Source organism: Peromyscus californicus, unplaced genomic scaffold, assembly GCF_007827085.1.
Source record: "Peromyscus californicus insignis strain IS unplaced genomic scaffold, ASM782708v3 Scaffold_4__1_contigs__length_199733344, whole genome shotgun sequence".
NCBI classification, from domain to species: domain Eukaryota; kingdom Metazoa; phylum Chordata; class Mammalia; order Rodentia; family Cricetidae; genus Peromyscus; species Peromyscus californicus.
The window spans coordinates 120,594,387-120,621,094 of NW_026294562.1; the positions used below are offsets into that span (position 1 = coordinate 120,594,387).

The following is a 26,708-nucleotide window of genomic DNA, read 5'->3' on the forward strand; positions in this document are numbered from 1 at the left end:
TTTTCCAAGTAACATCTGGTAGCATGCCAGGGTCTAGAGTTCAGTAGAAAGGGTTTGGGACACATTGTTCTAGAAAGTTCCTCCCTGGAATGTTTCTGCACTGCTGCCGCCTCTCAGCCTGCCCTTGTTCAGCCTCTCTTCATAAGTGTTTGGAAATAGCCTTCTTCCTCTTGTCCACGCCTACCCTTCTCTGTCCCTCCAGCCCTGCCATGTAGGCTGTGGATTCAAGCCCTTGCACTCTGTGGCTTCTAGCACCGTTTGTCCACGGCCATGGTTGAGCACGTTCTCCAGATCCAGGGACAGTCCCCTCCCTTGGATTCTGCCGGGTATGCTCTTGACATAACCATGGGTCACTTTTTCTTCTTGCTGCCATCCAAAGGTGCTGATTTATTCGGAGCTCCGCTGGCTAAATCCTCAGCATCTTTTGTGAGGTCTGATGCTGCCAAGTGCTGTACAATGCTATTTCCGACATCCTGATGTTACACAGAAGATCTCACAGACCTAAGCACATTTGGGCTGCCAGGATGGCCCAGCAGGTAAAGGTGCTTGCTGCCAAGCCTACCAAGCTGAGTTTGAGCCCCAGGTCTCACACGGCAGGAGGAGAAAACCAACTCCTGCAATGTGTCTTCAGACCTCCACATGCGCATCCTGAGATGTGTGCATTCACACATGTACGTGTGCACACACACAATAAACAAAGAAATAAATGTAATCATCTTTTTTAAGTGAGCACATTTATATTAGCTAAGTCTGGCCAACGTGGCCTGATGTTATAATCTCTCAGGATCATTTTGGTATAATTTTTCTCCTAAAGCTTGTGTTGCCTCAGAGACCCCCAACCCCCCCTCCCATAAAGACTGCAGTGAATTTTGATGTCATTTTTTCCCCTAGTATTGGGACGAGAGACCTTCTGAAGGGATGTTTGATTCGCAATAGGTTCGGAGAGAATGTGAAGTGTGGGAGCAGAGGATTCTGGGAAGGCATGGCCTTGAGGAACAAGAGACTCTGGGAGGGTATGGACCCTGGAAGCAGAGGATTCTGGGAAGGTATGGATCCAGAAAGTAAGGAATTCTCGGGTAGAGAGGTAGACCTTGAGTCATGGGATTCTGGGAGAGTATGGACGCTGAAGGCAGGGGCATCCTGGGATGACAGGATTCTAAAGGTCGTGAACCTGAGAGCCGGTGACTCAGAAGACCCCAGCACAGGCCTAAGGACTCACCTTCAGGATCACCCACTGCATGAGGCCCAGATAGTACAGAACCGACATAACACAGCTGAAGAAAACAATGATGGGCAAAACCTGCCGGGAAACAGAGGATCTCGGGTTAGAGGTGCGGGCCAGGGCTGGGCTGGGGGCAGGGGGAGCCCTGCCTTTACCACCTGTTTCTTGGGATTGTCATAAAGGGTAAAGGAGCAGGCTCAGGTCTAGCACCCCGATGGACTCTTCTACTTCTTCATAAGCTCAGTTCTGGTCTATGGCTCTGGCCTGGTTGGGCCCCCTGCACTCTGGGCCTGAGTTAGGAAACTCTTCTCATTGTGGCTTTCTGCTTCTGCTCAGGACCATCAAACTTGGAGCAGTTATCCTGGCCCTGCCATTAGCATCTCATCCCGTCACCCTGCTTCCTCTTCAGCCATGCCGGGACCCTCACATCCATTCCTTCCCTTCCAGGCCCACAGCCCCACCCCGGGGCTTTCTCCCTACAGGTCTTTTATTCATTTATTTTTAAAGATTTATTTTATTGTTTTAATTATACATAGATGGAAGGACATGGTACGCGCACATGCGAGCAGATGCCTGCAGAAGCCAAAAGAGGGCATCAGATGCCCCGGGGCTGGAGATGGTTGTGAAATGCCTGGCACAGGTGCTGGGAACCAAACTCCAGTCTTCTGCAAGAACAGTGCATGCTGTTCACTGCCGAGCCCATCTCCCCAGCCCCAACTTCAGCTCATTTGTGGTAGCAGAACTTGCATGTCTTTTGACAGAGGGCTGATTTAGTAGCCCACAACACGGCCACATACTGTGAACTAAATGTCAGGAAATGAGAACAAGAAAGCTCTTGGAGTCTCTGGAGAAGCTTACACACACGTCTTGAGTGTATGCCCTTTTCCAAAGCCTTCTCACTCCCTCAAGTCTCCTGCTAAATATAAAACGAGAGAATAGGAGAGTAAGCGAAAGCTCCCTGTGGGAACTTGTGAGAGGATTCTCAAGGCAGGCTATCAAGCTGATTGTGGTGGCACATGCCTTTAATCCCAATGCTGGGAGGTAGGGGCAGGAGGATCACTGTGAGTTCAAGGCCAGCTTGGTCTTCAAAGCAAGTTCCAGGACAGCCAGGGCTACACAGAGAAACCCTGTCTCAAAAAAACAAAACCAGGCTATTACATGAAAAAAGGAAGCCGGGCGGTGGTGGCACACACCTTTAATCCCAGCACTAGGGAGGCAGAGGCAGGTGTATCTCTGTGAGTTTGAGGCCAGCCTGGTCTCCAAAGCGAGTTCCAGGAAAGGCACAAAGCTACAGAGAGAAACCCTGTCTCGAAAAACCAAAAAAAAAAAAAAAAAAAAAAACGGAGAGACTTACAATCGGCATACAAAGTGTACATGAGGGAAAAGCAAGAAGTTCGTGTGGACATGGGACATCATCCAAAGGGTTTGCAAGTGACCAGTGACAATGGACGTCTGAAAGTAAGTGGCTGAGGTCCAGGGCTGGGGGGACATGTGCCTCTTAGGTCCTTCTTCTCATTGGAGTATTTCTCATCTGTGTATTTCTTTTTCAAATAGTTCAAAAGTCCTACAGAGTTGCTAATAATATGGTAATTCTCTCTCATTAAAAAGTGGGAAACCGCCGGGCGGTGGTGGCGCACGCCTTTAATCCCAGCACTCGGGAGGCAGAGCCAGGCGGATCTCTGTGAGTTCGAGGCCAGCCTGGGCTACCAAGTGAGTTCCAGGAAAAGGCGCAAAGCTACACAGAGAAACCCTGTCTCGAAAAACCAAAAAAAAAAAAAAAAAAAAAAGTGGGAAACTTTTCGTGGTGGCGCACACCTTTAATCCCAGCACTCAGGAGGCAGAAGCAGACAAATCTCTGAGTTCGAGGCCAGCCTGGTCTACAGAGCTAGTTCCAGGACAGCCAGGGCTGCACAGAGAAACCCTGTCTCAAAAAAACAAAACAAAACAAAAAGTGGGAAAGCTGGAATATTAAAACGTGGAAAGGAGCCAGCAAGCCGGCTCAGCAGGTAAGGGTGCCTATCACCAAGCCTGGCCACTTGCACTGCATCCCTGGGACCCACACGGTAGAAGGGAGAATCAACACATTGTTTTCTGACTTCAACACTGGTACTGTGGCATGTGTGCACCTGCTCTCACACAGCCACCCACCCCACACACACACTGAATAAATCTTTTTAAAAAGGAAAAATAATAATAATAAAAGGCACTACTCCCAAACAAACACTTACTGCCCTGGGTGCCAGGGCCATCAGGAATTTTGTTCTCCTTTTAATTTCTGAATTTCCCATCTGTTCCTATAATTTTTTCTTCCTTTTCATTTTGTGGGTGCTGAGAACCCAGCCCAGGGCTTTATGCAAGCTCTGCCACACGCTCAGTCCCTGGCCCGAGTTCCTGTAACTTTCTCTAATGGCAGACATGTTTCAAGGAGGGCACAAAGGCAGAGGAGAGCCGTGGGATCATCAATTTAGTTTTGAACTTGGTGGGTTTGAGAGGTCCACAGAATCTCCGAGTGGAATATTCTACTGGATAAAAACATCCAGGGCCTGAGCGGGAACACTGGATCGGGACCGTGTTGTGGAATAGTACTTTAACGAGGCAAAGATGTGTTACATTTCTTTATGCTGTGGAAAGGTGTGTTGCATTTGTTTATGCTGCATTTGTTTAACGATGTAAGGATGTGTGTTTAATTCTGTAAAGATGTGTTACATTTGTTTCACCTTGCCTGCCTAAGGCACCTGATTGGTCCAATAAAGAGCTCTTGGTCCAATAGCGAGGCAGGAGAGGGACAGGCAGGGCCGGTGGGCAGAAAGGATAAATAGGAGGAAGACTCCAGAAAGAAGAACAAGAGGAAGAAGAGAGGAGAAAGAGAGGGAGATGCCTGGGGCTGGAAGCCAGGCAGCTGCCCGCCAGCCAGAGAGCCAGCAGGAAAGCGGGACATACAGAGAGAAAAGGTAAAAAGCCCCGAGGCAAAACACAGACAGAGAGAGGTTAAGTGAAAAGAGCTAGCTAGAAACGAGCCTAAGCTAGGCTGAGCATTCACAACTAATAAGTCTCCATGTCATGATTTGGGAGCTGGTGGGTGGCCCAAAAGAAAAAGCCTGCTACAGGACTGGATTTGGGACTTGATCCTTCAAGATGGCTGAGCAGGCAAAGGCTTGCCATCGATGATCTGAGATCTACCCTTGAGAGTCACAGGGCAGGAGAGGACTGTCACCAGTTGCCCTCTGACTTCCACATACACGTGTGGCACACACACATGCACCACCACTCCTCACCCCCCCCACACACACACACACTCAATCAATTAAAAGTCACTTTAAAAGGAAAAAGGATGCCGAGGTCAGCCGAAGCAACCGAGCAAATGTCACTCACAGAACTGCTCGAGTGTGCAGAGCAGGACCCTGGAGTCTGCATCGCTAAGGTGGGAGGAAACGAAAGAGTCCAGAAGGAGCCTGAGGACAGCCCGAGTTAGAGCGGCCCAAAGCAGGCATGGCCAGTCAACTATGAGGGGGCCCCAGCACTCTGGCAAGATGCGGCTTGAGACAGACTGTGGAACTGTGTGAGCCGTGTCAGAGAGGGTGTGGACACAAGACCAGAAGCCACGCAACACTGGGAAGGGACAAGAGGCCCAGGGATGGCCAGGACAGGCAGCATTTCCAGGAGGCCAGGCTGGCAGGGAAGGCTGGAGAGCAGGAGCGGGTGATTTGTGTTTTGAAAAGGGAGAGTCTTGCACACTCTCTCCAAACAAGCAGACCAGTCATAGGTGGCAGCAAAGATCTGCTCCCACAGCCCGACTGGGGATGAGAGAGGGGTCTGGCTGAAGGTTCCTCTCCCCTCCCCCAACCAACATCCCTGGCCTTCCCTGGACTTGTTCCATTCCACCCCTACCACTGGGGCATGCCTGCTGCTGGGTTGTCACACAACAGGTACCTTAGGTACTGGCTTCAGAAACCCTATTCCTGCCCTATAACTCCTCCTTACCCATGCATGGAGCTGGAACTATCCACAGCCCAGGGTGGTGACATCATTCTGCTCTCCCAGAAGCCAGAGCTGCGTACTGTCTAGTCAGCTGGTGTGATTGATCATGTGAGGGGCTCCAGGGCAACCGGCTGGCTACAGCCCCAGGCTCAAGCCAGGAAAATACATCCAGGATTGGCAGAGTGGGTGTCAGAAGGCGTGTTCTAACTGCAGATGGGGGCTGTTGGTGACAGGGAAGCTGCGTTTGGGGTGACGCGGTGAATGGTGGAGGGAGGGAAATGGGAGAGAAGAGGGGGTGGCCGTTGGGTAGCTTAGTGGTGAAGCATTTCCTAGCGTTTGAGGCCCTGCTTGGAGGCCAAGGAACCCCCGCACCAGAAATAATAGAAGAAAAGCACTAAGGGGAGGGGAGGGGAGGGGAAAGGAGGGGAGGGAAGGGGGAGGGCGGGTAGGCTCCAGTTTTCTAAGGTAGGATATGTAATAATGTCCCTGTGGCCAGGATGATCTCACAAAACCACCTTTGGACCGACAGTGCCTAGGATGGCAGACATTGGGCAATGGTACTGAGGAAGGATGAGGGAAGTACTATCAGCTCCTACTCAGTCCTGGTGGGAAGTTCTACCATGAGCCAGCTATCCATTGATATATGGTGGCTCATTGACCCTCAGAGCAATTGAGATGTTGGTGATCATCTCCACCTGACCAATGTCTACACCGAGGCTCTGAGGTGTGGGCTGCCTGTCCAAGGTCACACAATGGAGGATGGGCAGAAACCTCCTAGCTGCCAGGAAGGTTGCCAAAGTCCTGCAGGGCTGAGGCATTTGCCCTGGGGAAAGTTGGCTCCTCTGTGTCCCTGCAATAGGCTGAGTCTCCCAGATTCACACGATAAAACCAAAGCTGGGGAGACAGGATTAGAAGGGCCAAGGAGGTGATTGGGTCACGAGTGTAGCCCTCATGAATGAAGTCAGCTCCCCTTATGCAAGAGGGCCCTAGAGCACTCCCCTGTCTTCCACCATGTGACAACTATGAGCAGGAAAAGAGATTCCTCATCAGAATGTGACCATGGGGGGGCTCTGTTCACCTCCCCGGCCTCTGGAACATTCAGGAATGAATTATTGTTTGTGAGCCAGCACGCTATAGTTTTTAGTCATAGCATCCCGTACTCTGAGGACCATTGCTCCAGAGTCTCCACTGTACCACACCCTTGGAACAAACTTCATCCTGCCTGGAAATCAAACCTGTTCAAACTGGCTGTCTTTCCTCAGCCATCCCATGTCCTTCCTCTCAACCCTTCCCACTCAGTCCCGGCTCTCTTCCCACCCCTTCTCTGAAAATAGTACTGTTTACCTGAGGGGATTAGAGTCGGCCTCAGGCAGATACCCTCAAACTCTGGGGAGATAAAAAGTCTCTTTCACCTTAGGGGCTCCTGAGGGGGAGCAGTTGAAGAACAGTTCTTAGCTGAGTAGGTGGGGCCTGTGCCAGAGGCTGGAGCCATCCATTGTGAAAGGCAGAGGGAGTGTGATCTTGGGTCAGCCAGACCCAGCGAGAAAGCAGGAACTGGGGATGTGAGGAGGGGGGCACAGGGGGATTGGGTGGAAAGTTACTAGAAGGGAGATGGAGCCAAGCAGGGGTGGGAGCAGGGGTGGGGGCAGGGGTGGGAGGGTGACTAATCAGGCAGACACAGCCTGGACGGGGACACCATGTGGACTGTGCAGAACTCTGGGCCCAGGAGAAGCTGCAGGCTGAAGAAGTCCCAGGGTGATTCTACTTCCTGGAGAAAAGATCATTTGGACTAGGTCCCAGCAGGAGACAGCCTGGCTTCTAAAAATCTGCAGGCGCTCAGGGAAGGCTTCTCTGAAGTGGACACTGGCCAAAAACTTAGACTAGATTTGGGAGATTCTTCACAGGAAGAGTTCAATACCTAACTCTACCTTGAGGGCAAGTCTCAATGTTGAAAGGGAGGGAGGTGTGTGTGTGTGTGTGTCCATCCGTGTCCTGTGTCTTGGCCTTTCTAAGGTTGCCATTGGCTAACACACTAATGAGGAATTTATGTGTAGGACTGATCTCCCAGGGTCCAGGAAATTTTTAAGATTGGACCACAAACTGCTGAGGCTGGTCAGTGATGAGCCATGTGTTTCTCCTTCCCCTAACTGAATATCGAGTCCTCAAGTATTTTGTTAGCATGAGCGCATCTCCAGTGTTACTAAGGGTGCTCCTGGGTTTACAAGAAAAACACACCATTACTGGTATCACCTCAGAGTGTGAGGAAGGGGGCTGACTCTTGTTACTGGAAGTACAGTGACAGGTCTAGCCCCGGACAACCCTGCTTCCCTGGGTGATTATGGCCCAGAGCTTGGCTAGACCCTCTGTAAGTCAAAGGGGAGGTCAAAGGCCACGGAGCTCCTGCCTAGCTCTGACAGTTGAGGTTCAGTAGTTCTAAAGGGTGATTGGAGGAGAGACACGGGGGAGATGTGTGCGTGTTCTTCCAGAGTGGACGGCACAGCCTCCACCAGAGAGGGGAGGACACAGAGCCATCCCAGGGACACTGACAGTCTGGCTAGGGGAGCCTTCGCGCACCGGCTGCCGCTTGGCTGGCCTGGAGCCCCTTCCTTCTTTAGTTGAGGAGGTTTTGCTGTTCATCGACAACGGCCTTCACTCTCGGCCTGTGGGCTCCTGGTGTGACAAGGGAGGTCAGGGGTGTGTCCTGCCTGTGCCTCATGTCTGTCTCTCTCTCTCTCTCCTTCTCTCCCTCCCTTCTTCCACCTCCCCTCTTCCTCCTTTCTAATGTTGCTAAAGCTTGTTGGATACCAGCCTGGTAAATATTTGCCACCACCTCAAGACAGCCTCCTCATAGCTAAAACTGGACATCGGAACCAGGACGGAGGCAAGTCGGGACCAAGGCAGATAGATCCCCGAGCACCTGGGTCCAGCAGGACCTGAAGTCCCTGTACTTCCCCATCATAGACAGGAATCTTTTCTGTGCCCTAAAGCCTAAAGTTTGCCTTTCTGCATATACAACTCATTAACAAAAGAGTTAAGTACTCACTGATCAGGAAGTACAGCCCAGACTCCCAGATAGAGCCCCAGGTTAGCTGTGAGACACTATGGAGGAAAACCAGCCAGAGACTCCATGCCCATCGCTGCTTTTCCCAGGCAGGGATGCCATCTGTCTTCACTGCTCTTATCCTGTACTAGACCCCTAACACAAGCTCGGAACACTATAAACCATCACAGGTCCTCCAGGGAGAGAGCCGGTTACCTTGGTTACCAGTGCCCGCCTCTCCTGGGAGATACTCCAAAGGATACTTTTCTCTTTTGGTTTTGTGTTTTGAGACAAGGTTTCTCTATGCAGCCCTGGCTGTCCTGGAACTCACTCCCTAGACCAGACTAGCCTTGAACTCAGAAATCCGCCTGCCTCAGCCTCTCGAGTGCTGGGATCAAAGGTGTGCACCACCACTGCCCGGCTAGAGGATGCATTTCTAAGGGTTGCTCCCATTCAATCAGTGCTTTAGCCCCACAGCCCCAGCTTCAGAACACAAGAGCTCAGCTGCTCCAGTGGCTGGATGCAGGGTAACTGGTTCAAGCATGGTCATATTATCTAATGCAGCCCCATCAGAACCCTGCCGCAGGACCTGTCCAGCTGGCAGCTGGAAGACCGAACATCTGGTGTTGATGGGGTAAACACGGTGTGAGGGGTGAGGCTGACCCTGAAGGCTAAGAGAGCCTGTGAGATCGCAGCTGTTCTGAGGCCTGATTCTGGCCTCTGCCTGCTCCACCTGCCTTCTAGTTCATGAGCCAAGAAGCAGCCCTCCCCCCTCCTCCCCCGGAAGCTAGGTGCCAGTGGTTTTGCCCCGCTCAACCAGCAACCCCAAAGAATGCTATCTCTTTATAAAGCAAAGAACAATCAGACTGCAACCCACAGAACCAGGGAGGCTACATAGCAGGGGGGACCCTAGGATGACTGTGGCTTCTAATAAGTTTTGGTTTTACTCAATCACTGGGCAAGCCTCAGTGAAACATTTCACTATTAGGATAAGAATTTGTACTGTATCAAGCTGATAATAGATAGATAGATAGATAAATAAATAAATAAATAAATAAATAAATAAATAAATGGGGGGGAAGAATGCTCTCTCTTCTTTTCTTTTTTTTTTTTTTTTTTTTTTTTTGGTTTTTCGAGACAGGCTTTCTCTGTGTAGTTTTGCGCCTTTCCTGGGACTCACTCTGTAGTCCAGGCTGGCCTCAAACTCACAGAGATCCGCCTGCCTCTGCCTCCCGAGTGCTGGGATTAAAGGCGTGTGCCACCACTGCCCGGCTTTTTTTTTTTTTTTTTTTTTTTTTTTGTGAATGCTCTCTCTTAAAAGCCAGGAGGAGAACAGATGTCCTGAGACCCAGATTCCCTTCCACCTAAGGAAAGGGCTCTAACCCCATGGGACTGGCCTAGGCCCTCTGGATAGGCGAGACAGTTGTTTAGCTTGAACTGTTTAGGGGGCCCCCAGGCAGTGGGATCGGGATCTGTCCCTGGTGCATGAGCCGGCTCTTTGGAGCCCAGTGCCTAGGGTGGGACACCTTGTGCAGACATGGTGCAGGGGGGAGGGGCTTGGACCTGCCTCAACTGAATGTACCAGGCTCTGCTGACTCCCCATGGGAGACCTTGCCTTGGAGGAGGTGGGAATGAGGGGGTGGGTTGGGGAGGAGGCTGGGGGGCGGGAGGAGGGAGGAGAGGGGAATCTGTGGTTGGTATGTAAAATGAATAGAAAATCTCTTAATAAAAATTTTAAAAAAACAAATAAAAGAAAAGGGCTCTAATGTCAGGGCACAGAAACTAAAAAGCAAGAACATTGGGCTGAGGCTCCCTTCTGAACTCACGGGCCTGGGATTTGGCACAAGCGACAGCCACTCTGAGCCTCAGGCCCCTCATCTACAAAGGGGATAATCGTATTTTCTCTGAAGCGTTAGTGTGAGACTGAAATTAAATAGTCTGGCCACATCTTCTCTCTGTAAGTTGTAGCAGTTTTTAGGACTTTCTCCCCTTGCCCCAACCCCCAAGCTTTTCTTTTCTCTTCCACTAGAACATCCGGCATTGAGTGGGACAAAGTGGTCTGTAATAACCCTGAATTGCTTCAGAGTGCGGTCGGCCCTTGAGGATAAGAAGCCTCGGGCCTTGCTGCAGGAGCTAGAGAGGAGGGCCCTTGAATCTGGCATGGTATCGCATGCCTGTGATCCCAGCACTTCACAGGGACAAGAGAAGGATTATGAATTTAAATTCATACTCAGCTCTGTGATGAGGTCAAGGCCAACCTGGGCTACATTAGACCCTATCCCAGCACTCAGGAGGCAGAGGCAGGCAGATCTCTGTGAGTTTGAAGCCAGTCTGGTCTATAGAGAGAGTTCCAGGATAGCCAGGGCTACACAGAGAAACCCTGTCTTGAAAAACAAACAAACAAAGGTAGTTCAGCCCTTGTGTTAGACCACAGGGAAGTGACTCCAGAGCCATATAGTCACTGGGACATGGATTCCTAGCGAGCACAGAGGGACTTCCCAGGACCATTCCAGATTCATCACTTGTTTACTTCACTCATTCAGCAAACAGCAGAGTCCCTGGGCATGGCTTTGTGAGGCTTAAGGCTGAATAGAGGATGCAAAGTAAGATGAAGCCTTGTCCTCAAATGGTAAATACTCTTGGAACAGCAACGTGGAATTGAGGGATAAATGACACACAGCTTTCTGTTGTCCCTACCCTGGCAATCCTAGGCTATAACACATTTTCTTTGCTGGGCCTCTTCCCAGCACACACACACCAGCATCCTGCCTATCCGCCGTTGACATGTTAACCAACCATTGATGGAGTCGGGATTGCTCAAAACTCTTCAGTGGTTTCTCAACTCGTGGAGAAAACCCAGATGCCGGGCACACGTGGTGGCACATGCCTGTAACCCCAGAACTCAGGAGGATCACAAGTTTGAGTCCAGTTTGGACTGCATCCAGGCTGTCTCAACAGAAGATCCCAGATGCCTCCTCATCTTGGCATTAAGACCCTTCAAGCCAGAGTCCCACTGAACTCACAGACGATCTCCTTCCAGACGTTTGCATGCCTCAAACTGAGGTTGGTCCTGTGCTTCCTCCTAGCTTCCCCCCAGCTTCCTCTCAGCTTCCCCCCAGCTTCCCCCCAGCTTCCTCCCAGCTTCCCCCCAGCTTCCCCCTCAGTTTCCCCCCCAGCTTCCCCCCGCTTCCTCTCAGCTTCCTCCCAGCTTCCCCCCAGCTTCCTCTCAGCTTCCCCCCAGCTTCCCCTCAAGCCTTTACCCACATTATTTCCTCTTCCTGCTTCCAGCTCCAGGACCTCTCAATCCTCTGTGTCCTGGAGCGCTTCTACATCTTCCGGGCGTCTCACTCAGCGTCCCTAGTGACAAGTTCTCTCCTACAGGCTCTGCATCTGCCTTGGGCACCGGAAGCCCGCACACTGGAGGTAAGGCCAGCACGTGTTCTTTGAAGCTGAGAAGCTGTCAGGGCTCTACCGTGAGATGCCTTTGAGAAGTGACCTGCAGCGGATCTTCACCTCTTTCCCCCCGGAACTTTGGGTGCCCCTACTTGTTTATGCAGATGTGAGGAGAACAGTCCTCACACCCTGTGGGAACGGTATTCAGGGGAGCTTGCGGATGGCCAAGGCTGCCCTTCCCAATATCTCACATAACGGATCTCCGGGGCAAACCTGTCCGGGGTCAGGCAGTCTCTAGGGACCTGGGACCCTCGCTTTCCTGGTGACACTGGCATCATTCAAACTCTTTGGACAGGCTGGATCTTCCTCAAAGGGTCACTGGCACAGCAGACACTGAGCTCCAAGGAAAGCTGGTCAGAGGTCAGGGTTCAGGCCCAGAAGAAAGGCCTTGACTTCCTTTGGCTCTACACGACCCCACAAGTCTATAGTCGAGGCTAGACGCGCTCTGGGTCCAACATCCCCAGCGGAGCAGAGAGGCTCTGGGAACAGCGACCAAAGTTAGAATTAAAGGCAGAAACTTCAGAACCTACCAACATGGTCTGTGCAACCGCTCCATGGGTTTAGTGGTCTAGACAGGCAACAGTGATTCATCTCCTTGTTACTATGGCATCAGAGGCAGAAAACTGGGGCCAGCCTGTCACTCACTCTGCCCGGCTTTTGGAAATGCCGTGTAAGTCTGGAGTGAGCTTCAGGGTCTCTAGACAGTTTGGCTGTAAAGCAGACTATACTAAAGGGGGACTGTGCTCAAGTACTCACTAACCAAGGCATTTCAGAGGCTTGGCCAGGTTACCGGAGAGAAAAGAAATATAATCACAACTCCATCCAGAACAGCGGGTGGGGAGGGGGGAGGGGGCACATCAGCAGTGTCTCCAGCATGAGCTGCTCTGTTTTGAACTAAGTCTGGGCTCTGCCATGAGACAATGGAGTTTTTGTTTGTTTGTTTTTTGTTTTTTGGAGACAAGGTTTCTCTGTGTAGTTTTTGGTGCCTGTCCTGGATCTCTCTCTGTAGACCAGGCTGGCCTCGAACTCACAGAGATCCGCCTGGCTCTGCCTCCCGAGTGCTGGGATTAAAGGCGTGCGCCACCACCGACCGGCCGAGACAATGGAGTTTTTAAAACAGAAGGGTAACTTTAATCTTAATTTCTCTGTAGTATTTTGCATGACTGTAGATGTACAACACCGTGTTGAGAGAGCAGAAGAGAGAGAGGAGAGAGAGGAAGAGAGGGGAGGAAGAGGGAGGAGAGAGGGAGGGAGCTGCAGCCTATGACTGGAATAAGAACCCAGAGGCCTCTGAGGAGGAGGCTGGCTGTGAAGGGTGGTGAAGGAGGGGTCTCACAGGAAACTGCACTTATGGAACCAGTGTCCCTGCAGCAAGTTGGGAGCTGCCTCTCAGTCCCCACTTCTTGCCCTCAGCCTTCTGGCAGTTCTGTGATTAGCGTTTAAGAAAAATAATGCAGAAATAGCAGACTTGCCCACATTCAACAAAATGTAGCACAAAGATCATCAAACAGGTGGCTGGGTTCTTCCCCACCCTGAGCTCTGGCTTCATTAGCATCCTAGGGACCAGCTGTGCCCACTGGAACCCTCATCGACCTGAGCTCAACTCCCCTCAGCTCAGCTGGCTCCCACGGCTGGGACCTGAGCTCAGCTGCCCGACCCCTGCTGGAGCAAGACGCAACTAACCTGAAAGGCAAAGACATCCTTGACCAGAGCCTCCCCGAAGACAAAGCTGGAGCCGGCCACGGTGTAGCTCAGGAAGACCTAGAGGAGACACAAAGACAGAGTGAGACTCTGAGGAGAGGAGGGGCAACCACGGCCAGAAGGCCGGGCTGGAGTGAGTAGGTCCAGCCCCGATGAAAGAAGGGCGCCGTAGCCACAGGCCTTCCTGCCTCAAGATGTACCAGCTCGGGGACACGGTCCCTGTGTGCAGCCTCCAACAGCTGTGTTATTTAATAAGACCTACAAGAGTCAAAGCTGGCCGGGCGGTGGTGGCGTACGCCTTTAATCCCAGCACTCGGGAGGCAGAGGCAGGTGGATCTTTGTGAGTTCGAGGCCAGCCTGGGCTACAGAGTGAGTTCCAGGAAAGGCGCAAAGCTACACAGAGAAACCCTGTCTCGAAAAGCCAAAAAAAAAAAAAAAAAAAGAGTCAAAGCTGTAAACTGTTACATATAGTTTATCATGGTGAGTTTGACATTAACCTGACTACAGGAGACACTGTCAAAACAAAACAGATATATAACTTCAAGAGCTAGTTCGTGCCTGTAATCTCACTTGGGAAACAGAGGCAGGGGGATTGCCAGGTGTTCAAGGCCAGCCTGGGCTATACAATGAAACTGTCTCAAAAAGTAAAATAAGCAAGCAAGCAGCCCTGAAGTTTGAGGGGATAGCTCAGTTGGAACAGTGCTGGCCTCAGTGGAACAAGGACCTAAGTGTGGATCCCCAGAATCCATAGTTTTAAAAAACCAGGTGTGGGAGCGGGCGCTTAGAACCCCAGTGCTGGGGAAGTAGACACAGGGACCCTCAGGATCTCTGGACAGCCATCCTACTTGGCAGGCTCCAGACCAGTGGGAGACCCTGCCTCCAAAGACAGAGATGTTGCCTGCAGAACAATACCTAAGACTGCCTTCCAACCTTTACATGCATGTACACTTATAGCTATACACCGTGAAGACACACACACACACACACACACACACACACACACACACACACACAAGCTAAGCCAGGCCAGCTCCAAGAGTTTTTACATGCAACGACTCAGAATAGGAAAACCCAGATGATATCAGCCAGGCATGGCGGCACATGCTTTTAATCCCAGCACTTGGGAGGCAGAGGTAGGCAGATCTTTGTGAATTTGAAGCCAGCCTGGTTTATAGACTGAGATCCAGACCATCAAAGACTACATAATGAGACCCTGTCTAAAAAGGAAAAAGAAAGAAAAAAAAAAGGCAGCTGAAAAAAGAAAACAAAACCAAGTATGACTTCAATAAACCTTCTTTCTAAATCCAAGTGCCAAGTGGGCGATTTTTGTTGTTAGCAATTTGAACTCATATACATCCTAAGCCACTGAAAAGCACTGCAGGTCACATGACCTGGCATCTGCACAAGCTGAGAACCTCACCATCTGGGAATCCATTCACACCAGACCCAGCCTCTAAAAGGATGAGAATGGCTGGGTTCCTCGCTGGTGGCTCCTGCGAGCTCCTGGTCAGCCCTACCCCACCCCCAACCCCCCAGCCCCCATCCCCCAGCCCCCACCCCCCACCCCCACTCCATCCTTACCCCAGCTATGGGGCCCTAGTTTTGCTGGTCCCAAACCATCTCTACGACCTCCACACTTATCTTCCCCTAAATCAAGTGGCCTCTCCCCAACTCTTCGGAAGCAGGGTCCAACATACACACCTGGATCTGATCACCGAGCCACTGGAATGCAACAAATCCTGGTTCTGTTCTGATGACAAAGAGACCCAGCACAAACTGCAGCCCAAGGCCCCAGGACACAGTCCGCCATGACACCTGCCAGCCAACAGAAAGGTCCTAGTGAGCTCAGATGCTTGGGGGATTCACAGGTCCATGGGAGTGGGATGGGAGTGGGAGGGGAGGGGTGGGGGGAGAGGGGAGGGGGGAGGACACCACAAGCTTTGTCCTGCATGCAGTTGCCTGGGTCTAGCCTAGCACTGGACCTGCTGCTGACAGTCACACGGATTCAGACTAGGCCAGGCTCTTGGCATCGGTGATTCGGGGCAATACAGTATTCTACAGACTGTTGTGCCATTTGCCTGGTCTCGAGCATGACATAGCATTCGGTTCTCAGACCATGATGGCCTTAGGATACAGACATGAGCCTGCCCAGGCCCAGCTCCTGTCCAGCTCACTGTATGACTCCTGTCTGCCTCGACCCTCACCATCTATCCTCCATGGGCTCTCAGCCCCCTGACCTCAAGTCTATGGATGGCCCATGTGACAGAGGAGAGCCCAGGCCCTAGGGCTGCTTTTCCCACTCAGCACAGAACGACTCCTTGAAACCGCCCTCAGACACGTGTGCAGCCATGCTCTGAAGCGCACGGGGGTCCTGATTCTGGGGCATGGTTGCTTAGCTATGGAGACAGTGAGAGAAGAGCCCACCCACCCAGAACAGCAGGGACTTCCCTCGTGAGCAGGACACTTTGTGCTGGAGGGCCAGCCTCACTCCAGAGTTTCCAGCTCAATAGGTGAATCAGGCCTAAGATTTAGCATTTCTAATATGTTCCAAGGAGATGTTGCAGCCCCTGGTCTGGGAAGCAGACCTCAGGAATCACTATTGTAAGCTAATGATTTCAGGATACTCTGGGATTCTCCCACAGAACCAGAAGCTCTCAGGTCCCCTATTTTCTGGGGTGGTTCCTGAGCCCACAGACCTAAGGAACATATCACTAAGGAAATAAACAACCCCAGTGGTCTGTAAGTTTGGAGAGATATCAGCAGTCCTCCCCAGAAAGCCCCCTGTTCCCTGGGGAACTCTAGGACTTCTTAGATATCTTTCCACTTAGGGTCTCCAGGCCCAATATGTCCCTCAACAGCTGCACAGGGAACTTGTCCCAGTGCACATTGCTCTTCCCCAGCTGAGCCTCAGGTGTTCTCCCAACAGGAGCATCCATCTCCCCCCAGCCTGCAGAGAGCATCCACTGGCTTCCAGCCTAGGTAGCCAGCTGAACACTCACAGCACGGTGATGCTTGGAGCCAGCGAAGAGAAGGGCAAGGAACACACAGATCCCCGCAAAGGACACCAGCTGTTCAGGCCGCTGGGAGGTGTCCAGAGATAGCCACAAGATCAGGCCTAGGGCAGCAGCAAGGGCTAGACCTCTACAGGAGAGAGAGAGAGATAAGAAGCCATCAGCCTTAGCATCTGACACACACGCGCACACACACACACACACACACACACACACACACGCACGCACGCACGCACCCTTAGGGACCCAGGGAAAGAGTGACTCTTCCTAGTACTCTAGACAATGCCCTGTGGGTTACAGGTTCTTTATTCTGATGGTTGGAAACAGACCCTCTCCTTGGCTCTGGCAATTCCAGACCCAATAGCCTCCCATCCTTTTGGGTGGGTCTTTGAGATAGTTTCATCAGAGGCATTCACTAATCAGAACTCAGCTGGATGTGCCAGAGAAACACTGTAGCTCTCTGGAGCTTTCTCTCTGGGCCACTGTTTGATTTCCAGTTTAATATGCCATCACCGTAGAAGGCACAAATAACAATCTTTGGCTGAATTCCAGTGGTCCACTATAGGGCCTGACTTCTTCCAGTAGACTGTGAAGAATGCTGGGAGCAGTCTAGGGAATGTGGGTGTAGAGGCCTGTGGTCTTGAGCTGGCAAGATGGTTCAGTGGATAAAATCGCTTGCCACACCATCCTGATGACCTGAATTCAACCCCCATGGTGGAAAGAGAAAACCGACTCCCAAAAGTTGTCTTCTGACCTCCACATACATCCACGCCCACCCACAACAATCATGAGCGTGCATACAATAACATATATAACAAGATAGATTTTTTTTTTTTTAAATTAAGGTCTTGCCAGGCAGTGGTGGCGCACATCTTTAATCCCAGCACTCAGGAGACAGAGCCAGGTGGGTCTCTGTGAGTTTGAGGCCAGCCTGGGCTACAGAGTGAGATCCAGGACAGGCACCAAAACTACACAGAGAAACCCTGTCTCAAAAAAACAAAAATAAATAAATTAAATAAAATGAAATAAAAAATTAGGGTCTCGCCTTCTTGGACTTTAAACTTGCTTGGGTCCTGTTGCCCCGTCTTCCTGTCCAGCTCACCTTTTTGGACTGTGTGTCCTCTCATCTGCTATATTTAGAAAGTAAACACCTGTTTTGATGTATAGGCTCACGGCTAAGAGGAGTTTGCCCTGACCCTCAGATGAGACTTTGGACTCTGGCCTCTCCAGCCCATGTCTGACCAAGTAAAGACTCTGGATGGTTGAGGCAGGAAGCCACATCATGTGTGTGAGAAGCACGGGGTTTGGGGTGGGTCAGGCAGGGATGCTATGGTTTGGGTGTGGTTTTTCTCATCAAAACTCATGTTGGATTTGTTTTGTTTTGAGACAGAGTCTCGTATAGACTAAGCTGGCCTCAAACTTGCCATCCCCCTGCTCCCAGCTCAAGTGCTGGGATTATAGGTGCTTACCACCGTGTCTGTGTCTGGCTTTTCGTGGTGAAATTAACTGTCACTGTGCTGGAAGGAGAGTCCTTTGAGAAATAATCAGGTCCTCTCCTGCAGAAACAGGCTAATCGTAGGGGACATGAGTGAATTGTCACTCCACGGGTCTGGATTAGTTACTGTGGGTAGCAGGCAGGTAGTATAAATCAAGGTGGCCCATGCTGTTTCTGCTCTCCCACGGGCTCTTGCTTACCCTTCTGCTGCAGTGAGCTGAAGCACAAGGTCAAACAAATGCCAATGCCAACCTCTTGGAATTCTCAGACTCTGGAACTATGAGCCAAAGGTAAACCTTTCTTCTTTATAAATATCTCTGTCTGTAGTTTTTAGTCATAGTCACAGAAAAGAGTGGCAGGGGATCTGCTACTCTTTTTCCTAACTTCCCTCTCCTCTTGCTGGTGTCTCTGTGGTTTCCAAAACATAATTTTTAAAGATTTGTTTTATTTTTAATTGTGTATATATGTGGGGGAGGTGGGTATGTGCATATGAGTATATAGGTGTCTGCTGAGGCCGGAGTAGTGGATCCCCTGGAGCTGGAGTTACAGGCTGTTGTAAACCATCCAGTGTGGGTGCTGGGAACTAAACAAGAGTCCTCCGCAAGAATGGTAATGTTTTTAACCACCGAGCCATTTCTTAAGCTCTAGGACTATTAAAATAATGTTTTATAAAGAATTATTTATTACTAGTGTGTGTGTGTGTGTGTGTGTGTGTGTGTGTGTGTGTAAGTCAAAGGACAACTTTTGGGAGTTAGTGCTCTCTTTCCACCATGGACTCCAGGGATTAAACACCAAACTATTATTCAGAGACATGGCTAATTATATCAGAACCCCCTGGGGGCTAATTTAAAGTGTTGGCACATGGCCCAACCTAGCCTGTTGAACTGGGCTCCAGGGATGTCCCCAGGCATCTGTGACCTCTGCAGCTGGCTGATAAGCTAGCCCCAGGTGATCCACCTAATAAGACATCATGGAAAGGCCTCTGTGCTTAGTGGCCAGGCTCTTGAATAGAGAAAACTCACCAGCCTGGCTTTAGCCCTCAGTGACCTTTGCATCCCCAAAACTGGTAAAATGCCAGAGCTGGCCGATGCTTTTTGAAGCCAACAAGCACCTCTGCCCAGGGCTCCAGGGGGCAGGCAGAGTGGGACGCATTCCTCTAGGAGGCCAGAGGCTGAGGGCTCACTCACCTTTTCAGCCAGAGGCTCAGGCGAGAATGGCCTTGAAACTTCCCACACCTCCTCAGCCTGGGCCCCAGAAGCCTCTTCAGCAGACCGTAGGTCAGGAAGAAGAGAACCACACAGGTGATGACCAGCAGCGCTAGGGCCCTCTGGAAGTCCAGCAGGCAGGCGGTGATCAGGAAGGCAATGTAAGCTGCAGGAGGAGGCATTGGCCGGCTCAGCAGGGGAAGACTGCTGCTCAAAACCCTGGCTCTGCCTCGCGCTCCCCAGGAGCATTAGGGGCGGGGAAGTCACTCCGTTCCTCCTCGCTTTCCTCATCCAGAAGTGGAAACTCTTGTCCCTACTGTGTCAGAAGGTTATTAGGGGACTGGGGGCACAGCTCAGTGGTGGAGGCTTGCCCAGCATGCCCGAGGCCCTGGTAAAATGTGTGAAAAAGGCCTTTGCACATTATAAAGTGATGGCAGAGACTGAGAGACATAATGGGCCTCAACAGAGCACCTGGCCTGAGCCATGCTAGGTCTAGAGGACCGGGCTGGGTGAGTCAGTGACTCCATGACTCCAGATGGTGCCTCCACCCTATGCTGTTAATCAATGATCTCTCTCTCTTCTCCTTCCCTCCTTCCTGTGTGCGTATGTGTGTGTGTGTGTGTGTGTGTGTGCGTGTTTATGTGTGTGTGGGTGCCTGCTTGTGCAGAGGGTAGTTAGGTTAGGTTTAGGCCACACTCATCTATCACAGCCTCCTTCTCTCTCTGCTCTCACAGAAATGGCAGGCACCCCACTAGGTCTGTGGGTCTGTAATCCTCACTTCTAAGAGTTCAGCAAGCTCAGGTTACTCGACTCTGGGAACTTGATAAGCCCCCTGCTGTGACCCTGCCTTCCGCCGTCCCCTGCTGCCCAGGCAACCTGACTACAAGCACATATTATTGACTACTCATTAACTACTTGGCACGGGACTGCCCTCCTCTCTTTGAAATCTTTAAGACAGTGGTTCTCAACCTGTGGGTCATAAATATCCTGGATATCAGCTATTTATGTTATGATTCATGCCAGTAGCAAAATGACAGTTATGAAGTAGCAATGAAAATAATTGTTTGGTTGGGGGTCACCGTGACACGAGGAACTGTATTAAAGGGTCGCCGCATTGGGACGGTTGAGCACCACTGCACTAAGAGAAGGAACCCCGCCCACTCTGTCTCCTGGGCCTGCACTCATCCAGTCCCTGCCACGCTGCCTGTCCATAGTACTAAGAACTGCACCGTAACAGGGCCCCAGACCTTAGCACAACTGACTTCATGATGGAATGACACCATGATGTCAGGCCATAACACTCAGCACACAGACAGCACCACCTGCCAAAACGAAAACAAAGATCTAATCTACCAAAGTCCACAGTTCTGGGAAAGTCTCTGGATGTACTAACCTTGCTTTTTGGCTTCTGTCGTTTCGCTTCTGGCTCATTGTTCTTGTTAACTGAAGTGTGTCAACCCAGGACATGGTTTTTGCATTTAAAAGCTCACTCTGAGAAAGGCTGGGGACTACACTGGGATCCTGAACACCCAGGGTAGTCGCTGGCGGGCTAATAAAGATGTGTCCCAGCAGTCTTCTCTGGTGGACACCCCACAACACTACTGATACATCTCCTACCTAAGAGGACACTCATGATGGAGTTTTCCACGTGGATGTTGGGGACCTGTGCTGTGTGTCAAGCACTGTACTGGTGAAGCCATCCCCCAGCCTCGCCAACAACAGTTTACCCCTAGAGTTTCCTCTTCCCTGGCCTGGCTCTCCTGTGGGCCACGGAGCCAGTCTGGGTATTTGCCTCAGGAAAGGAATATGGCGACAGCTGAGGGGGATGCTTCTCCCTGGCTTTGGAGTTTCAAAATCCAAGGCTCTCGAAGAGTGGAAAGGACTTGGCCACCAATGGAAAATGTGAGGCGAAGCAGTTCAAGGCAATGTGAGTCTCACCTTATCCTGCCACCTGCTCTCAGATTACTTACAGCAGGACACAGCAAGGGTCCTGGGGCCGGGACCTGAAAATTGAGGCGTGGACCTCACAAACTGGGCTAAGCCCAGGGTGTTTGTGGCATGGTAAGCTGAGGGACCCTAGCTAGGCCTCGCTTCCTGAGAGGAGTCCCAACAGAGCACGGGCCTTCAGAGAGGAATGCTGTGTATGGCCTGCAGGTAGGCAGAACTCTCGAGCACTGCACCCCACAGCAAGCACAGAAGCTCTGGAAAAGCCCTGCAGTGGTGCAGAGAGGTGGGGAGGTGGGAGCCCAGGGCGGGTGCACCCTGGAGAAAGGAGACACCAGAGTCACCTGCCCTGAGAGAAGCTAGGACAGTCGCAGAAGTAGACGGGTCAGTAGACACTGAGGAGGTGAGGGCCTGCTGGAGAAAGGGTTCTGAAGGACAGTCCAGAGTCACAGAAATCAAGCTCCGGTCACTCCAGAGATGACAGACTTGAAGTTAATCAAGCTGAACAAATGAAGTTCCCCTTCTCTCACCAGGGAGCTCGCACGGAGCAGGACTCTCTTTACCCCTTCCAGCTGCAAGACCTGCCTCCCTCCTCTCCTCCCTCCTGGAGCCAAGACAACCTTGAATTACAACCCTAACCAACCAAACAAGTCCAGGATCTCATAGGCCGTGAGGGCAAACAATTCACCATGTAGCCAAAGATGACCTTGAATTCTGACCTAGCCTCCTCCATCTCCCGAGTGCTGCAAGTCAAGGACATGCCAGTGCCGTTTTGTGTCGTGCTGGGACTGAACGCAGGGCTCCGTGCACACACACTAGGTGAGATCCCTACTGAGTGAGCTGCAACCCCAGGCCACTTAAAAAGAAAACTGGAATTTATCATGGGGTGGCACGCAGGTGCCACTGCACAGGTGTGGAGGTCAGAGGACAGCTTCGGGGAGCCTGCTCTCTCCTTCCACACCTACCTGGGTGTCAGGGACAGAACTCAGGTCCTCAGACTCGTGCGACAAGTGTGTTTGGCCTCTCAGCCACCGTCTTCCTGACCGAGCTGTTTTTGGAGACAAGGACTAATGTAGCCCAGGCTGGTCTCCACTTCACTAGATGAGGCTAGCCTTTCCTCCCATCTTCCAGGCACCAGCATGTCATTATTTCATCTTCTTTCTAAAAAGTCTCCTTAGCTCAGAAATATGTTCCAACTGCCTCCCAACAAGAACACAGGGCCGAGCTGGGCGGTGGTGGTGCGCACCTTTAATCCCAGCACTCAGGAGGCAGAGGCAGGCGGATCTCTGTGAGTTCGAGGCCAGCCTGGCCTACAGAGTGAGTTCCAGGACAGCCAGAGCTACACAGAGAAACCATGTCTTGAAACACTAAAATAAATAAATAAATAAAGAAAGAAAGAAGAAGAAGAAGACGACACAGCTGTCTTCAACCTGTGGTCACACCCTGACCCTAGCACCTCCTTCTTGCTCTCGGCAGGGAATGGTGTCTCATGCCTATAATTTCAGCAATCAGGAGTCTAAGGCAGGAGGATTGCCATGAGTTGAAGGCTATCCTGCACTATACAGTGAACTTTAGGCCAGCCTAAGCTACAAAGTGAGACTCTGTCTCAAAAACCAACAAAAGCATTTCTCCAAAGAGTTAGTCATGTGCACTCACGGTCTCCCCTGCCGGACCCCTCATCCATCCCCATTTTTTATTGCAGGGTCTCACTATGTAGCTCTGACTGACTTAGAACTCACTGTGTAGGCCAGGCTGGCCTCGAACTCACAGAGATCTGCCTGCTTCTGCTTTCCGAGTGTTAGAATTAGAGGTCTGCGCCACCACCCTAAAGCCACCTTTACATCCCTGTCCCTAAATCAGTGGAGACTGCTCAGCCCTTATCCCTGACCCTCTGTGGATGTACTGTTGGTCCTTCCCTCTTTGAAGCCCTCGGCTTCTGCAAGCTCTTTATATGTAGCTGGTCCCAGACTTTCCGTCCCTAACGCATTTCTCAAATCACTCTGCGAAGACCCTTTGGAAACGACTGCATCTGCTCGTGGCTTAGAAGTTCTACCCCTAGAAAATGGTTTTGATTTTTCCCTCCCTGTGGAGCCCATCTCCTCCACCTGTGCTCTGTGGAAGGAACCATCGTGTCCCATTTCTACCCAACCCCCCATCCTCCAAGCAGGAAGCTGAGGAGCCTTCACCTGAGACCTCCTCCATCCTGCACGCACAGTCACTTCCCAGGTTCAGCAAGCACGAATCGCTCCCTTGATTCTCAGATCCCCCGTCTCTCCTGCAACCATTTTTGATCTCAAGGTATGATGTCAATCTGGACAATTCTCAGTGTAAATCCTTCCGTGCCTATCTCTGGACTTCAGGGTCAAATCTAAGTTCCTGACTAGATCGACTGCCTCCCTCGCTCCTGATTACCAGGCCCTTCAGAGCCCTCCAGCCTCAGGAGACTCAGGCTGGGCACCCTGCAGAAACTTTACCCTCCAGCCGCACCAGACTATCAAAGCCCACACCCTGCAGGTTTTCACCTTTGCTCCCTGACCTTTGTGCTTTGAGGGGTGGGGTATGGGAGGGTCTCAACTCTCATTGCCCTCCCCTGTACCTAGCTGGTCCAAGACCATAGCTCTGAAGGTTACCATCCTCCCAGGTGGCTTATTGCACTGTGTAAGCATATTTGGGCATCTCTGTTGCTCGTTGGGAATGGGATCCAGTTAGGTTTGATGGAGACCTGAGCTCCTCTCTTGAGTTGGCCGAGTTGGGGCTTCAGCAAACCTTATTGGGGGTGAGTGAATGAGCCTTATTGACTGACTGATAGGGTGAGTGAATGAGCCTGCTCTGTGATGCGGAGACTAGAGGGGCAGTGGCTGTCTCCGGAGTGGGGCAGGGTGGGTCCCCACTTACCCGTACAGAGCAGGCCTGTGAAGACCCATTTAGACAGCTGCTTGTGCTCCCTGAAGAAGCTTCTCATCCGCACGGTCAGCTGCAGGCTCCTCCTGAGGAGAGGATCGCCAGCGTTCATAAGTGGACCCCAACTTCCACCCCACTGGAGAGCCCCCAAACCCGCAGGTAGAAGCTACTCAGGTATGTTCCCAGTGCAGTAATGGGATAAGCCCAGGCTGGCCTTGCTACCTGACAAGGCTGAGAAGCAGCCATAGTCAAGACACAAGCCGTGATTCTGCATATGCTGAGATCTGCAAGGCCACTCTGCAAGGCCACCCCTGCTCTTGGGTGACAGAGGGAACTAGCCCATAGCTAGAGGCTTATGGGCATTCAGAAAAGTACCACCATGGCTGTCCGACCTCCTCCCTGCTTCCACCTGCCCAGTGAGCAAGATGGAGAGGTTCCCAGCTCTGTATTGGTTCCCCTGGGACAGGAACATTTATTGTCTGAGTCCTCAGTGCCTATTCAAGAGACAAGACACGTAAAAGTATGCAGTCGGCCACCCCACTGCCGCGGGTGTCCAGAATAGACACTGGTCCTCTGGCCAGCTGGTCACTTGCCTGTCCCTGGGGGAAGGGCTGCTACCCAAATCTCCTCTAGGGCCCTGTTGGCCAAGCGCCTCCTTGCTCATTCAACCCTCCGCTGCTGTTGCAAGAGTTCCCCACCTGGGGGAACAAGGCATCTTCTCTAGTCCCCCCAAGAAGCTAGAGGATCCCCTGACTGCCACACCCTGTCCTTGGGGTGTCCTTCCTGCTCTGCTCAGAGCTGGATTTGGCCAGCCAGGACTCTCTAGGCTCACATCAGACCCTGTGGGTTGGTCCCTTCCTCTCTGTATAAAGTGGGAAGTCTGGCCCAGGCCAGGAGTGTTACAAACCTAGTCTTGGAGTCCCCAAGGTGGTTCAGCAACTAAATGGCAGATGAGGGAGGTGGCAGGGAGGCCTGGCCAGTTCCGGGCCTGAGAAGCCCCATGTTCACATTGGATTTCCTACTGGGATGACATCCTGGCTGCTTACAAGCAGACAAGTGGGTGCCTGGGCCCGGCTCGCCCCTGAGGCAGAGGTCTGCAGAACTCCCTTCCCTGGACTTCCTTTCGACAGACTTTCATCCTCTTTTCCTGTGACCCGAGTCCCTCACAAAGATCACCTACCATCTGGGCTTCGTCTCTGCTTTGCTCCAGCTGCCTCTGCCCTCGGAGGACTGGCTTGAGTTACCACACGGGAGCTGGCCTTCCTCCTAAAACCAGCAGGGAGCAGTCAGGGCCAGTCTTCCCACCAGGAGACAGCTGGGGCTGAAGGGCATGGAGATAGGAAAGCCACCTTGCAGACACAGGCACCCCATGAGTGGACACAGAGACTGGGTTCCTGAATGGGAAATAGGGGGCTACTTAACTAAATTCTGCAAAGCATGCATTGGGCACCTACTGTGTACAGACACACGGTGGCTTCCTGGAGACCAGACGGAAATACCTAAGTAAGGTCCCAGCAGGTCCACCCCCCCATATGACTCCAGGGCACCTCTTGCCTCCCTGTCCACACGTTATTAGTAAAGGAGAGGGAGCCTGGTTAGGAAAGGGGGGGGAACGGAGGGTATCAATCAGATTAGGCTTCACAGTTGGAGATGTGGTCCTCAGCTTGGCCTTTGGGGAGCCAAGACAAGATTGCAAGTTCTTTGAAAGCTGAGGCTTTCTCAGACACCCCACCCCATCATCTGCCTCTCTCCTCTTCTTGTGGATCAAATGTTCTTCCCTCCTGGGACCTTTGCTGACCTTTCAGGTGAGGACAGGCAAGGCAGCACACAGTGGGTATTCAGGACCCGTTTAAAGGGTGAAATAAAGGATATGCTTTGTGCTGGGGGGAGGGGCGCTCTGCTGCAGAGGTGAGCAGGACAGAGTGCGGGAAGCAGGCAGACCGAGGCCCCTCCCGCCCGTGAGCCGTGGTCAAGCCGAGGAGGTGCTACAGGGAAGCCGACAGACCATGCTTTCCAAGAACTCAGCCCCCATGTTCTCCAGGCCGTGGGCCACAGGTGTGAGAGAGACGGACTCTCTTTGCCTCCGTGTGTCCTCTGCCATGTGCCAGGCTTTTCAGCTGAAAGACAAAGAAATCAGGGAGGGCTGAGCGGTGGTGGCGCACGCCTTTAATCCCAGCACTCGGGAGGCAGAGGCAGGCGGATCTCTGTGAGTTCAAGGCCGGCCTGGGCTACCAAGTGAGATCCAGGACAGCCAGGACTACACAGAGAAACCCTGTCTTGAAAAAACAAATAAACAAAAAGTCAGGAAGGGTCCAAAGCTGAGGGGAAGGCTAGGTGAGAACAAGAGGATCCAGAGAGAGAGAGAGAGAGAGAGGAGAGAGAGAGAGAGAGAGAGAGAGAGAGAGAGAGAGAGAGAGAGAGAGAGGGAGACCCCTTCCTGCCCTCACTTCAGATCCTCTGAGAGGCAAGTCCTTGCAAGCTCCGGGTATTCCTGGAGAAGCAGTGAGCTGTCCCGTCGTCACCAGGAAGGAAAAGCAGGAGTGATGTCTGCACTTGGTACGGCCACTGTTCAGAAAAGGCCACTGCCCATCGCTTCCTACAGCAGGTGAAAATCACTGCCAGTGAATGAAGTGCTCGCTCCGTCCATCTTGAACACAGGGTTCCAGCCCCTGGATCCAAACACAGCTGAAGGCAGCCCTCCCCCTGGACTTTTCCATTCAAAGCCCAACGTACTTCCTTTCTGGTGAAGCTGCTTGCA

At 51.8% G+C, this 26,708-nt stretch overlaps 1 protein-coding gene across 1 annotated transcript in view; it reads right to left on the reverse strand.

Annotated features, from left to right (window-relative positions):
- Slc28a1 (solute carrier family 28 member 1) overlaps positions 1 to 26,051 on the reverse strand; it is a 48,662-nt gene extending 22,611 nt beyond the window's left edge. The window contains exons 1-8 of the mRNA XM_052760217.1: positions 25,956 to 26,051; positions 25,131 to 25,216; positions 23,945 to 24,036; positions 19,088 to 19,271; positions 16,394 to 16,535; positions 15,096 to 15,209; positions 13,377 to 13,454; positions 1,220 to 1,300 (exon numbers count right to left, since the gene is read on the reverse strand). Coding sequence (XP_052616177.1) covers positions 1,220 to 1,300; positions 13,377 to 13,454; positions 15,096 to 15,209; positions 16,394 to 16,535; positions 19,088 to 19,271; positions 23,945 to 24,036; positions 25,131 to 25,216; positions 25,956 to 26,051 — 873 coding nt within the window. The remainder of the gene's footprint in view (positions 1 to 1,219; positions 1,301 to 13,376; positions 13,455 to 15,095; positions 15,210 to 16,393; positions 16,536 to 19,087; positions 19,272 to 23,944; positions 24,037 to 25,130; positions 25,217 to 25,955) is intronic.
- Positions 26,052 to 26,708: the final 657 nt, after the last annotated feature.